Raw genomic sequence first — 14,613 nt, forward strand, 5'->3', positions numbered from 1 at the left:
TGTCTACTTTTATAAGCATTCTTAAATGGGTGTAGTAAAGCCATGGAAAGAAGAGACATCATAAATGTTTTACTACAGTGATGGAAGTATTGGCACCGGCAATGTGAAAAGTGCTAATTGATAACTGTACTCTTCCGGATGTGGTGGTGCAAGCCTTTAGTCCCAGCACTTGGGAGGCAGAGCTAGGAGGATTGCCGTGAGTTCAAGGCTGCCCTGAGACTACATAGGTCAGCCTGGGCTAGAGTAAAACCCTACCTTGAAAAACAAACAAACAAGAAAAAAACCCAAAACACTATACCCTGAGTACCTGGCATCCATGTTTTCTTCATGGGCTTACTGGGTTTTTACTGATAACTGCATTTCTCATCTTTATAGTTCAGGTGGGCCTGACTTGATGCAGGCCTCTAGAGCTGGTATACGATGGACTCAAACTTCTCCAAAGATCCCATTTTCTGGAATCTGAGTGGTATGTTCAAGGTGAATTACATAATACATTCAGAACCAATGAAACATAAGTGTTTGTTGAATTTATGTGGAAATGAAATGCTTTTACACTTTCCCTCTTAACTCCTGGTCTGAGGAGAAAGCTTGGTATGTAAAATACTTGTCTCACAAGAAAGATTACCTGTGTTTGAGCCCAGTAGCCATGTAAGATGCCAAGATGTGTCTATAATCCCAGCACTCGGAAGGCAGAGATAGGAGGATCCCTGGAGCTTGCTGACTAGCCAGTCTAGCCTAATCAGTGAGCTCCAGGCCTACAAGATGGATATTGTTCCAAAAGATGACATCCAAAATTGTCTATGAGCCTTCATGCACATACATGTGTGTACCTACAAATACAAAGACATAAGCAACACATACACACACCTTAACTCCCCACAGAGATGTGTAATTTCATTTTGCTATATTTAGTGGGACAGTCTTGAAACCTCTTTATAAAGTCTACCAAGGAGCCCAGAGAAGAAAGAAGTTGAGTACTAAATGATACCCTTTTGAACTCTTGGAGTAGCCTCACTTGACATTGGAGCTATTTCTGAATTTTCAGTTTTCTATACCAGCAAATTTCTCCCTATTCTGAACTTTCTACTTTTGTCCATGCATTACAAGTTCACTTATATTTAGTATATATTTTTTTAATTTTTGCCACTTGTACAGTATTCTTGATGATCTGGCATTTGTAGCCTTTCTGAATCTAGAGAAACTGTCCTCAGGTTTAACAATTTCTTACAAATACTAAGGCAGACCCATTGGTACTTTGGCCTAGAACCAAACAGGCTTCAAACTAAATCCAGATCTCCCATATGTCAAGGGAGAATGCTATCACAAACACTCCTTTCTCTAAAATAAATATTGCAAAGCTCTTTGGTGAGAAAATAACAAAATTTATTACAAAATAATAGATGAAGATTTACAACTGGCACCTTATAAATGAAGTTTCAGTATGTCAAATTAATCTCTTTATTAGCTCATGAGAAATTGTGAAACATGTCAAATATGTTAACTGAAAAGATATATAATGAATTAGATTTTGGAAAAATACCATTAGTGAATTGAATTTGCTACTCTTAAATTATAGAATTAAGTATTTTAAATTATAATAATGTTGAATTACTAAACCTATTTTCATTTTTCTTTAATTTTTCAACTACTTTAATATTCTATATGTTGTGTGACTCTTCCTAGGGAGAAATGAACAAATGTATATTCATTCCAGATTGAGCACTGATCAGAGAGCAAAGAAATGGATCCACCCAAGTCTACCTTAGTGAACCAGTGAGTTGATTGTGGTTACTTATAATAGGGGTATGGATGACTCAATGACAGTTGAATCACAGAATAGTCCACCAAATTATGAGTTACAACTCATGAAATGTGCATCCCTAGAGCTCTCTTATTCTTTGTGAAATGTGTTTTGTCTTTTTTATTACTAGTATCATTATACTATAATATATAGTAAATATAGTATTATATATAATTATAGTAGAATTAAAAGAAGTGTTTGGATCAATTTTTACTTGAATCAGAAATTGTCATTTAGTAGAGTTTATTAGATCTCAGTTGGTCAACAATCCAGGCTTTTATTCTAATAGTTTACTTATTTTCAAGCAGAGAGAGAGAGAGAGGGAGGAGAGAGAGAGATAGACAGACACACACGGCCAGGGGAGGGGGGAAAATGTGTATGTCAGGGCCTCCAGCTGCTGCAAACAAACTCCAGATGCATGTACCACTTTGTACATCTGTCTGTATGTGCTTACTGGGGAATTGAACCCAGATCATTAGACTGCAGTCAGGTGCCCTAACCATTGAGTAATCTCTTCAGCCCATGCTTTTGTTATTTTTTTATATATTTAATTTATTTTTGCTTGAGACAGGAAGAGGGAGAGACAGACAGAATGGGAGTGCCAGAGCTTCCAGCCACGGCAAATGAACTCCAGACACATGAACCACCTGTGCATCTGGTTTATTTTGGGACCTGTTGAATTGAGCCTGTGTCTTTAGGATTCCACAAGCAAGTGCCTTAACCATTAAGCCATCTCTCCAACCCTTGTTTTTATTGAATGGTTTATTCCCCATTCCTAGGAAGTATGAATCAACAAGGGTTAAGTGTAAAAAAAGAGGTGATATACAAGACTCACTTTATAATTCTGCCCATTTAAAATTCCTGTCTATGGCTTCAACACCTAGATACCTGAGTGTGGTTCTGTTTTTAGCTTTATTTCTTGATCTGGGATTCTTTTTCTTGCTTTCTTGTGTACATGCTATAATTTTTATTAAATACTAATGCTGGAAGTAGGAGAACTGGAGAAACTTGAGTTGAGTTCCGTCAGGACTTTGTTTTGTGGGAGTTCAGTAAATCTAGGTAAGAGCTAAGAGGCTTTTGGGGTTTGTGATTGTGGGCCTCACCCTCTGCAGCAAGTACCTGGTAGTGTGCTGTGGTTGCCCTGTGATGACTGGAGACACTTACGTGCCAAAGGGGTTTTCCTCAGTGTTCCTGCCCCTCCCATGTGTTTACAGTAATTTTCACATGCATTTGCCAAGTGGTGGCCTCCCTCCATGCTCATAAACTCTCCTTTCATTCATTTCTGTGTGAGAAGGAGGTGTTTTAGTACTAGCAATATGATGGAAGCAAGCTAGGAGTTTCCCCTGTAGCCCCTCAGCCTTGGTCTTCAGCAGTTGATCTTTACAGTGGTCTCAGAGGTGGAACTTCTCATTATTTCTACTCTTGTACCTCATAGAAGCAGAACTAGTTGATCTTAGTTGGGACTTTTTCTTCCCAGCCTAGTAGCTTGCTGAACAATATCAGTGTAGCATCTAGCCAGTGATGATTTCCTGACCCTAAAGGTACTTGGTCTTTAAGAATTTATTAGTGTCCTAAAACATTCCTTCTTATACATGGGTGTTATGTCCAGTATAGCATTGCTTCAGTTCTTCCAAATTTGAACCTGTCTGGTTTCCCATTTCTCCTTAAATGTTTGAAATTCTATTGGTTTGGCTTCCATGGACAGTTTTCTGATTAGCACAAAAAAGTTATGAATCTTTGAATTTTTCTATGGTTAGGATAAAAGTGATTTTTCTTAGAAGTTTCTATTTTCTAGGGAAAGGCAGAATCCCAAGGCAACAGAGATGAAATATACATGTAGTTTTGTTTGTTAATCTTGGATGGCCACATACTGTGATGAGTGATTTAGAAACATTCTCACCTTCACAGCAATGCCAAACCTCGATATTATTGTTTCCATTTTACATTTGAAATGACAACCTTTTTTTCTAGAGGCCATGGAGTAGCTGCCTGAGCAAGGATTTACCATTAGTTTTGTCTGACTTTGAATCTTCAAATGTGTTCTTTCTATAACTCATTGGAAATAAAGAGCCCAGAGATAAAGTGCAGTTTATAAAAGTGGCCAAGTAATATAAGTTTTTTTTAAAGGCAACTCCATGGCGTGCGCGCGCACACACACACACACACAATTGTTTTCCAAATTGAGACTAGTTGTGAATGCCTACTCAAGGATATAATTTTAGTAATACTTCTTATTGTTTGGATAGTAATTAGGCATAAAAGGTCTGTGGTTGTTCACCGTTTTTTTTTTTTTTTTTTTTTCTCCCTGAGGTAGGATTTCACTCTAGCCCAGGCTGACCTGGAATTCACTATGTCATCTATGTTGTCTCAAGGTGGCCTCAAACTCCAGTGATTATCTTACCTCTGCCATCTGAGTGAGTCCTGGGATTAAAGGCATGTGCCACCACACCCGGCTCTCCTTCTCTTGCCTGTCATCCCATTACATTTTTGATGCTTTGTCTACTTCACTTTCCTAAAGTGAAGGCCACCACTTGGTCTCCCCAGCCTCTTTCCTTGTCAGGTCACAGTCCTGGTAGGTGATCCTTTCCCGAGGTTCATGGAATTAAGTCATGGAGTCCATTTTCTAGGAAGGTAAGGTCATGGAGCATGCTCACAGACACTCTGCTTTCAGAAGTGCTAGAAACAGGACTTGGAGCATCTATGTCCCTTGTTCAATAACCCTGTGGAGAATATTGCTATACGTCTGCACTGGTAGTTGGATATATCTTTGGGGTCAGTACTGACGTAATTAAGGTAATTGATTTTGGCAGCTTTGCCTTCAGATCTAATCTCTTTCTTTGTTCTTTCAGAAACTATCTAGCATCCTTTATATTAAGTATCTACTTATTAATAAATTCACTTTTCAATTCACTGATCTAGTGTTTTGTTCTAGTTTGTTTAGTTGAGAGTCATCTCTGAAACAGGGACAGCCCAATTAAAAGAAATGATTGGCAAAACTTCAAAAGGAAAGATGTGAAGGATTATGGAAACTAGCTTTGTAGATAATTTGGTCTTATTTGTTGTTGAAAGTAGGTAAGGAAGGATACTGGAGATGTTAACAAGCCTCATAAAGGGATGTTGAGTTATTATGTACAGATGATAGGATGTTACTGTCTTTGAGGAAAATCACTGACTGCCATGTGCAAGATGGACTAGAGGCAAATACAAATGAGATAAGAAGGAAGGGCATCTATTAGGAGACAGCTATTGTTATAAGAGGGAGAAACTATAAGTCTGTGATTTAAGTCAGTTACGGCATGGATGAGGCTCCTGGAGCAATGTAAAATGATATTTAGGAGATTCAAGCAATTGAAAATATGAGGATGATGAAGAAGTTGGGTTCTATAATGAATCCTGTCTATAATCTGGGTGATTAGGTCAGTGGTTGTGCCAGTCACTGAAATGGGGTACAAGAGGAGGGAAAAAGGCAAGAGTAAGAGATGAGTTTTGACAAGTTTCAATGGTGTTGTGAAAAAATAAAAACAAAAAAGGAGGTAATAACAAAATGAATATGTGGGTCTAGAGTAGATGATAAGATTTCTGCTAATAATGTTAAGGTGACAATAGACAGCTCGATGATAGTGAGTCTGGTGGTTTAAATCAAGGGTTCCCCATATTCTTATATGTTCTGGATGCTTGCTCCCCAGCTGGTGGTAATTTGGGAGGTGTAGCCTTGTTGGGATAGGTGTGCTGATTGGGTGGACCTTGAGGTTTATTACCCCTAGCTTGTGGATGTTAGCTGGCCCTCTCTCCTGCTGCTGATGTCCACCTGATTTTGGCAAGTAGGTGATTGATATTCATCATCTGCTCTTCTTTCCCCATGAAGCTTCTGCTCATCACTAAACCAAAATAAATCTTTTCTTCCCATTAGCTGCTTTTGGTTAGGTACTTTGCCTTAGCAATGGGAAGGTAACTGCAACAGTAAAGTCAACCTGGTGGAATATAACTCGTGGAATAGAAAGGGACACAGTATGCAACCTAGAATTGGCAGATGTTTGGCTGGCAGAAATGGATGTGGAATAGTTTAAAACTGACTGAGAAAATGCAAAGAGAGAAATGGAGAGAAGAGGTAATTTCATCTATACCAATATGTGAAGAACTCAACTGGCTTCATTTTATTAACATATTTAGTTTGTCTATGCTATACTTACTAGTAACCCTGGGAAGAACATTTCTGTTAAGTGATGGAGACAATTAGTGGGGTTAAATAAAAGATTTAAGGTCATTTTTCAAAACATATTTTATTTATTTATTTCCAGGGAGAAAGAGGTGGGGGAGGGAGAGGGAGAGAGAGAATGAGAAGAGAATGGGCACACCAGTGCTTCTAGCTGCTGTAAATGAACCTCAGATACATGTGCCACCTTATGCATCTGGGTTTTTGTGGGTGCTGAACCCAGGTTGCTAGGCTTTGCAGGCAAGTGCCATAACCATGGAGCAATCTTTCCAGCCCTTAAATGTATTCATTTTTGAGGCAAGCCCAACAGCCTTCCCTTTTTAAGTGTGTATGTTTTGTGTGTGTGTGTGTGTGTGTGTGTGTGTGTGTGTGTGTGTGAGAGAGAGAGAGAGAGAGAGAGAGAGAGAGAGAGAGAGAGAGAAAGAGAGAGACACACAGAGAATTGATATACCCAGGCCTCCAGCCACTGCAGTTGAACTCCATATGCACATGTATGAACTTGCATGCTTGCATCACTGTGCATCTGGCTCATGTGGGATGTGGGATGTGGAGAGTAGAACATGGGTCCTTAGGCTTTGCAAGCAAGTACCTTTACTGCTAAGTCATCTCTCCAGCTCTCAAGTTCATTATTTATAGAAGAGAAGCTGGTCATTATCCTGAGGTCAACAGTGAGTGGAGGGGTTACAGGTCTGCTATTTGTCCCTTCACACAAATGACTCATAGAGTATACAGGAAAAATTCAGTGTGGAATCAAGGGACTATAATGTGGAGCATATGTATTGAATTTAGGATAATTAAACTTGGGGTACACTAGAAAGATATTCATGGTTCTTAACAGAATTGGAGCATTGACTGAGAGAAGTCACTAAACAAAGTAGATATGTAGGCAGATCCTTAGTTCATGTTACTGGCATGGGTAGATCACTTAGACAGTTTCTTTAAAAAGTTTTTTTTTTTGTTGTTTGTTTTGTTTTTTGAGGTAGGGTTTCATTCTAGCCCAGGCTGAACTGGAATTCACTATGTATTCTCACGGTGGCCTCAAACTCGACGATCCTCTTACCTTTGCTTCCCAAGTGCTGGGACTAAAGACCTGTGACACCACACTCAACTTTTTTTACCTTTAGTTTCTTGAGGCTGAGCCTTGCCATAAAGCCCTGACTGTTCTGGGACTTACAATGTCGCTCAGGCTAACCCCACATTCACAATCTATGGCCTCAGCCTCTCAAGTGCTAGGATTATAGACAAGTACCACCATTCCCAGTGATAACATACAGTGTTATGAAGAGAAATTTTTATGGGTGTGATAAGAGGTGTAGTTGTAAGAAATGCTATTCCTTTTCCTTTTAGGTCTGTGGTACTTGGAAACATGTCAGAAGTTTGGACAGCTCTCAGGGGAAGGTTTGAAGATGACAGTTTTTTTTACTTTGTACTGAGGGAGTTGGAGAGAATGTTGACAAGGGGCATGTTTCACAGTGGTAAGACAAATGAGAAGGAAGAGGCATATTGATTAGTATTGGGAGATGAATGTGGACAGGAAAGGAATTATTGAAATAACTTTGATATGAGGCTGAGAACAAGAAGGACATGAACATTGAAGTAAATCTATTGGGTTGAGCCTCGGGTTTTTAATAAAAACTCAATTGGAAGTGTTAAGGTTTCTGTACAAGGCTGAGTCCTAATGACTGTGAAGATGATTGTGGAAACAATGATTCTGGTGTACTTTATGCTTCAATATAAAAATAGAATACTGGGGCTAGAGAGATGGTTCTGTGGTTAGGTGTACTTCTGTGCAAGCAGGAGAGCCTGAGGGGGCCTGTGACTGCCAAGTTCAAATTTCCAGATCCCAAGTAAACAGTTGGACATGGCTCTGTTCACCTCTACTCCCAGTCTCCCAGGGGAGCAGAGATCTGAGAATTGTTGGAGTCTCCAAGGTCTATAATTAGTACCAAAAAGAGACCCAGGCTAAAAACAGGACTACACAGAAGAGCAATGGAGTAGAACATCCTACACTCAATTCTAGCCACCATAGGTGAGGGACCCTAACTGAATTCCAGCACATAGGGTGCTGCAAGGGCACATACATGTGAGGGGGAGAGAGAATGAGGGAGAAAGAGCGACAGAAAGACAGAGAGAGAGAGAACAGACACATTTTTCCAACAGCATTGTAATAATGTACATAAAACAGATGACTCCATGCAACTTGCCTTCTCATAGACTCCAAGATGACTTTTAATTTGTTCTTATTACTATTGCCAATACTTAGCATTACAGCTTGGGATATTCTGTTTTCTGACAAAATTTTTGGACATTTCTTTTCTCACTGGTAGTTACAATATATGAAGTTGGGTTTATGCAGTGGCAAATATTGAATACCTACCTAGTATGTGCTTTACATTGAGGAAACAAAAAGAATTAGTTGGTATTCTGTAGGTGGAGCACCAGGGGACACATAACTAACTAAAAAGTACACAGCAGTCTGAAGTAGGTGAGACTGTCATTTTTAATGAGTTCTTATGGAATTGAGTGAACCTAAGGGGTTCTCTTTGGATTTTTCAACTGTGGTCATTGTGTATACTTATCTGCCTGATGTAGCTTCAAAGTTGGTTTTGCCAGAGATGTTCAGGATGGTCTTTATTACTAGGTTGCTGAGTTCTTCAACTTTGTGGAATCAAGTGTTTTAATTTAAACATGCTTTAAAATTACAAATTGAAGTTTAATAGTAATTTATTGGGCAGAGAAGCTTTCCTTTTCATGAATGTAAAATTAAAACTTTTTTAGCAAAACTATTTCTTTCTATGAAAATATAACTCTACCTATAATACAGATCTACTCAAAATTTAAATGTAAGCTATTTTAGAAGAATATCTAGAAGCCAAGCCAAACCTTTGCTCTGAGTTCTTTAGTTTCCTTATACAGTTTTCTGGCTAAGCAAATTATGCTATATATAATTATACAAAATACCTTCTTATTAGATCAGAAAATTTATCAAATTATCTTTTTTTTTTTTTTTTCAAGGTAGGGTCTCACTCTAGCTCAGGCTGACCTGGATTCACTATGTAGTCTCAGGGTGGCCTTGAACACTTGGCAATCCTCCTACCTCTGCCTCTTGGGTGCTGGGATTAAAGGCATGCACCACCATGCCTAGCTTTCAATTAATCTTTCTTTTTTTTTTTTAGCCACTTTTTATACTGACATAGAAAATAACATTATGGGGGGCTGGAAAGATCACACAATGATTTACGGCACATGCTTATAAAACCTGATGGCCTAGATTTGACTCCCCAGTACCCATGTAAAGCCAGAGAGACAAAATGGCACATGCATGTGGAATTTGTTTGTAGTGGCTAGAGGCCCTGGTAAGAACATTCATATTCTCTATTTCTTCTTCTGTCCTTCCTTTCTTCTCCCTCTCAAGTAAACAAATAAAATATTTTTAAAATGTCATAACTCACCTGGAGTGGAGGCACATGCCTCTAATCCCAGCACTTGAGAGGCTGAGATAGGAGGATCTGCATGTTTGAGGCCAGTCTGAGACTAATTCCAGGTAAGCCTGGGCTAGAGCAAGACTGTATTCCAAATCAATCAATCATGACATCAACTATACTCAACCTTCATTTTGACCCATTCTATACTTAATATACAGTCTAGAAAGTGTGAATGAAGAAAAATGTTGATATACTCTTCTACTAAATTAAATCAATCCAACTCATTCTTTCATTCAACAAATATTTATTAAGCACCTACAATATGCCAGGCACTGTGCTGGGTGCTGGGGATACAACTGTGAACAAGGTAGACACAGTCCCTGCCCTCAAGGAGCTTACAGTCTAGTAGTTTTACAGACAAGTACACAAGCAATTACAATGCAGTGTGGTGAGTGCTGTGATGGGTAAAAAACATTAAGAATGGCACCTAACTCAGTTTCATAGGCAGGGGGTTGTAAATAGTCATGGAAATCCTCCCAGGACATTCAATTTGAGTGTTGAAGGATGAGTGTAAGTTAGATACAGAGGAAACAGAAGGGAGTTGTAGACTGAAGAATTAGTATATGCAGTGTACATGTGCTACTGTGGAAGTTCATTTGCTGGCTGAAGGCTTGGGTAGGAGTGATGGGAGTGTTTGAAGCAATAATTAAGGACCAGACCATGAAGGAAATTATTACCTCAAAAACCTGTAATTTTTCCTGAGGGACAGTGTATACATATGTTACCAGGTTAATACCATTTGAGATTTCTTTTACTAAAGCACAGAGATTGAATGGGGATCATGAGCACTAAAGGAAGATTAGTCATCTACCTTTTCCAGCTTAGCCTCCATGGTATCAGCAGACCCTGTGCTCTCACCAGCCCATCTCGCTGCGCACAGCCCTCATGCAAGGCAGCGACACAAGCCACTGGCTTTGTGCACTAGCTTCTGGCCACCTTTCCTGTGAAACTTCTACTCATCCTTCAAGATCACACTCTGAGTATCATCCTAACTTGTGCTTTTTGCTGAGATCCTTAAGTCCATGATTTTTTTTCTTTGTATTATAGTACTGATCATTTCAAATGAACCTAATATCTTGAACCATGTCCATACATAGCAAAGTGTCCTTTTTTAAATAAACATGGTAGAATTGTCTTCACAATTTCTCAGTGAAAACAAGTACCATCTACTTGTTGCCTGTTCTAAACTATTGTTATTACCTTGAAATGATTTAAATGGAAAAAGAATGAAGGGTGAAATCACATGAGACAAATAATTTTATGGAGCAAAATACAGTAAATTTCAATACACAGTTACAGAGTATGTTGCTGTTAGGACATGATTCATTCTCAAGGATTCCATCTTCGACAATTTAATTCATTAACAAATGAGCCAAAGGTTTGTAAAAAAAAGGGAAAGCTTAAATGCAGAAATAATATAGGATAGCTACATTTTCTACTATGGCCCACCTCTTGACTCTTATAATCCCTCAGAGAGTCTTAGAATTTCTCAAAGATCCTTTATAGTTGTAGGAAAAAAATTTAAGCTCTGTAGATACGATAAGAACATTTGTTACTTTATTCTTTTTGGTGGGTACAAAAACCACAATTTTGTACACAGAACAAGGTTATAAATAATAGCAATAACATGAGTGACCCGTAGTCATTTTGGATTCTACATCACAGACAGATGATTTCATGTCATGTTTTCTTCACTTTGTTTTCGTTCCTGATAGTGACACAAATCCAATTCGTGAACCAACTCGAGTGTGAAGATTACAGCGAACAAGATGACCAATAACTTTTATTAAAAAGTCTCTAAAGTCATTACAGTGATGGCATTTATATCAATTATTGCAATGTATTGTTCCCTAAGATGGTTAGAAAAAAGAATCGTGTTGTCCTCTACTGAATTTAAGTCAGTTAAAAAGCAAGCATGTTTCAGTATTTGTTTTCTCCAAAGTAAGTGTAAATGCTTCCTTTAAATTTTGTTTTTCACAGGATTTACATGTTTGAGTATTATTTTCTCGTCACAGTTCAGTGATCAGCTGTCTCAGCTGGAGATTGTCCCATTGACTGCTAGGGTGTTCTGGAGACATGGGTTAGCATATTCCTTGACATCTGTAACTATTTTATTCTTTTCCATGGTGACCAAGGCCTTTCTGAGCAAGAACTTCACAGTTTAATGCTCTATTTGGCAAGTCTGATTAGTTAAGTCCACTCGAGTGAAATTTGTTGCTGTTAATATACCCATCCCAGCTCCCCCCACCCACTCCCCCAAAAAACCTAAATTTGAGTTTTCCTGATATAAAATCTGAGTTTGGGTTTCCGAGCTGAACTCATGCACATGTTGCTGCTGTCCGGCTCACGACGTACTTCCCGCGCTCAGCCACAGGGTTGGTTGAGCAGAGACCCTGCGGGGCCTGTCCTTCGGGGCTGCGTTTCCATCAGTCACCAACACAGTTTAATTAAGGCACTCAATTATTTTTTTGGTTTTTATGGTAGGTCCGATGCAATGACAGCCAATCCAGAACTTTGTCTAATCGCAGTTCCCGTGTGAACCGCCTTGGGGCAGTCGGGCGTCAGCACGCGGCCGTTTTCTCCCACGCTCCCAGTGATGGATAGTCTGGCTTTGTTTCTTATGGCTTCAGAAAAGGTCAGCTGGGTTGCATGGAAAGGAAACAGAAAGGATGCCCGGTGTTATGAAGTTTCTGTTTCTTCCACAACATATGACACAACAAACACCAAGATATCAAGAATTAGACATCTGCATTTTTTTTTTTTTTCGTCATAGGAAAACTCTTAGGAGGGGAAGAAAAGCTCAGCTGCTCTGAAGAATCAGTCTGCAGTTTGAGATCTACCTGTTTAAAAGCTAGCTCTAAAAGCATGAAAACTGATTTTGTCTTTTGAGCATATCTGGGCCAGAGGCATCTTTTAACTTGCCTCGCTCTGTAAATTAATACTTTCAATGGGACTTAAAAGCTCCTCTATGGCAACATTCTCTAAGTCAGTATTTTCATGTTAGAGAATGCCTTCTTGACAATGCAAGATTAGATCGTTAAGTCATGACAAGCCTAAACTAGCTATATGTATAAAGTTTTATTTTTTGCAACACAGACCTGTGCACACACTTGCATTCACTCACATGAATTTACAGACACGACTTGGAACAGAACAGTTGGTGATGGAGCTCACTGTATGCTTGCCGGGAAAGCTGAGCTCACATGCTTAGAGAAGGTGCACCAAGGCAGGGTATGTTTGATAATGCCCTGAACCACATTATCATTGGAAAACTTCTAATATTGACAGTATATGGGTCAGAACTCTGAGTTCTCATTAAATTCCTAGTTCCTGACTTATCAGGCAGCAGAAAACACCACAGTATGATTATGTAAATTTAATTCCTGATCAGTCACTGCCTCTAAATGCTTTCAAGCAAATGAATTCTAAAGTTAAGAGGAGAACGGAGGAAATACTCTTTAAGTTCCTTTCTGACTTAGACCTCAACTCTCTCATGACTCATAATGAATTTAATTCTGTATTGCTATTTAAGCTTATCTAATTTCTTAGGAAATTCCATGTTTGCATTTGGTCTGACCTGGAATTTAAATAATAGATTAGTTATTCATTAAAGTAATGGAATTTCTTTATTCTATTAAAAACTGGTAAGTAAAAGGTACTTAGAACTCATTTACCTTGCCTACTTAAAAAGACAAGGTCAAATGGCTAGTGTTGACATAGCTATGATGAAAACCAAGGTGAAGGTGACACAGCTATAAATGGCCACAGAAAGGAATTCCTACCTACAAGGTGAGAGTTAGGATACATCCTTCATTGACACACTGGAGCTCCTGTGTTTACAATGGACATACAATGAGAATTTTAGGGGAAATAATACTCCTACTTAAATATCTCCCATGAGTCTCCTGAAATCAAACTTTTAACTTGAATTTGGTACCAAATAGGCCATGCAGTACATATTTTTTCAGTGGATGAATATTAAGATATGGGATGATACTTTTTCCTTCCTTAGCTATACTATTAAGTAGATTTCTACTGTGTAGTGAAGATTTCAGATTCTGATTTAGAGGTTATGGGCATAATCTAACTTGCCAATCATTTGAATAATTATGGTAAATAGAACCTTTTGTATGCATGGGGGACCACACATATGTGTGAGGCTGCATGTGAACCTAGTATATGCATGTGTGTGGAGAACAGAGGTTGAACTCAGGTGCCTCAATCACTCTTCTATCTTAATTTTTGAGACTGGGGTCTGGTGCTAAACCTAGAGTTCATCTGATTGGGCTTTACTAGCTAGCCAGCAGGTCTTAAGAGTTCCTGCTGTCTCCATTTCCTCAGAGCTGGGGTAACATGTGCCTGCCACCATGTCCAGCTTTTACATCTGGCCTTAGGTATTCATGCTTGCCTAGGAATCACTTAACCCTTTCAGATATATCCCTTTCTCCACCTGTATTTTTTGTTTTTTATTATTTTAGAGAGAGAAGAAGAAGAAGAGAGAGAGAGAGAGAGAGAGAAAATTGGCATGCCAGGGCCTTAGCCACTACCATTGAACCCCAGATGCTCATGCCACCTAGTATGCATGTGTGACCTTGCACTTGCCTCACCTTTGTGAGTCTGGCTTACATGGGATCTGGAGAGAGATTGAACATGGCTTAGGCTTTGCAATCAAGCACCTTAACTGCTAAGCCATCTCTCCATCCCCTCAACCTTTTTTGAAACAGTATTTCTCTGCAGCCCAAGCTGGCTTTGGATTTGCAGCAATCCTCCTGCCCCAGTGCCTCAAGTGCTATGATTAAAGGGATTTGCCATTACAACAGGCTAAATAGAGTATTTAAAAAAAATTCTGTATTGATAATAAGGTAATAACTGCTTACTTTCATGTCTTTTCCAGAGGTACAGATCACATGTACTCTGAATACCACTATCTTTTAAATAAAATATTAGGGAACAAATACTTTGTTTTTATTTAAAATGTATTACTTTAAAGGTTTAAAGTGAGATTTAAAAGCAATTCATGGGGCTGGAGAGGTGGCTTAGTGGTTAAGCGCTTGCCTGTGAAGCCTAAGGACCCCTGTTCGAGGCTTGGTTCCCCAGGTCCCACGTTAGCCAGA

The 14,613-nt window shown here is 39.0% G+C and overlaps 1 protein-coding gene across 4 annotated transcripts in view; it reads right to left on the reverse strand.

The window, feature by feature from the left end:
• Positions 1 to 9,726: 9,726 nt before the first annotated feature.
• The window catches only part of Gria4 (glutamate ionotropic receptor AMPA type subunit 4), a 390,107-nt gene continuing 385,220 nt past the window's right edge, over positions 9,727 to 14,613 (reverse strand). For 2 of the 4 annotated variants that reach the window (XM_004652938.2, XM_004652937.2), the window contains exon 17: positions 9,727 to 12,139. In XM_004652938.2, the coding sequence (XP_004652995.1) occupies positions 11,975 to 12,139 (165 nt within the window). In that variant the 3' untranslated portion in view covers positions 9,727 to 11,974. The remainder of the gene's footprint in view (positions 12,140 to 14,613) is intronic. The other 2 variants (XM_045145193.1, XM_004652939.2) reach the window with 1 other exon arrangement.

This window comes from Jaculus jaculus, chromosome 3 (genome assembly GCF_020740685.1).
Source record: "Jaculus jaculus isolate mJacJac1 chromosome 3, mJacJac1.mat.Y.cur, whole genome shotgun sequence".
In the NCBI taxonomy this organism is placed as follows: domain Eukaryota; kingdom Metazoa; phylum Chordata; class Mammalia; order Rodentia; family Dipodidae; genus Jaculus; species Jaculus jaculus.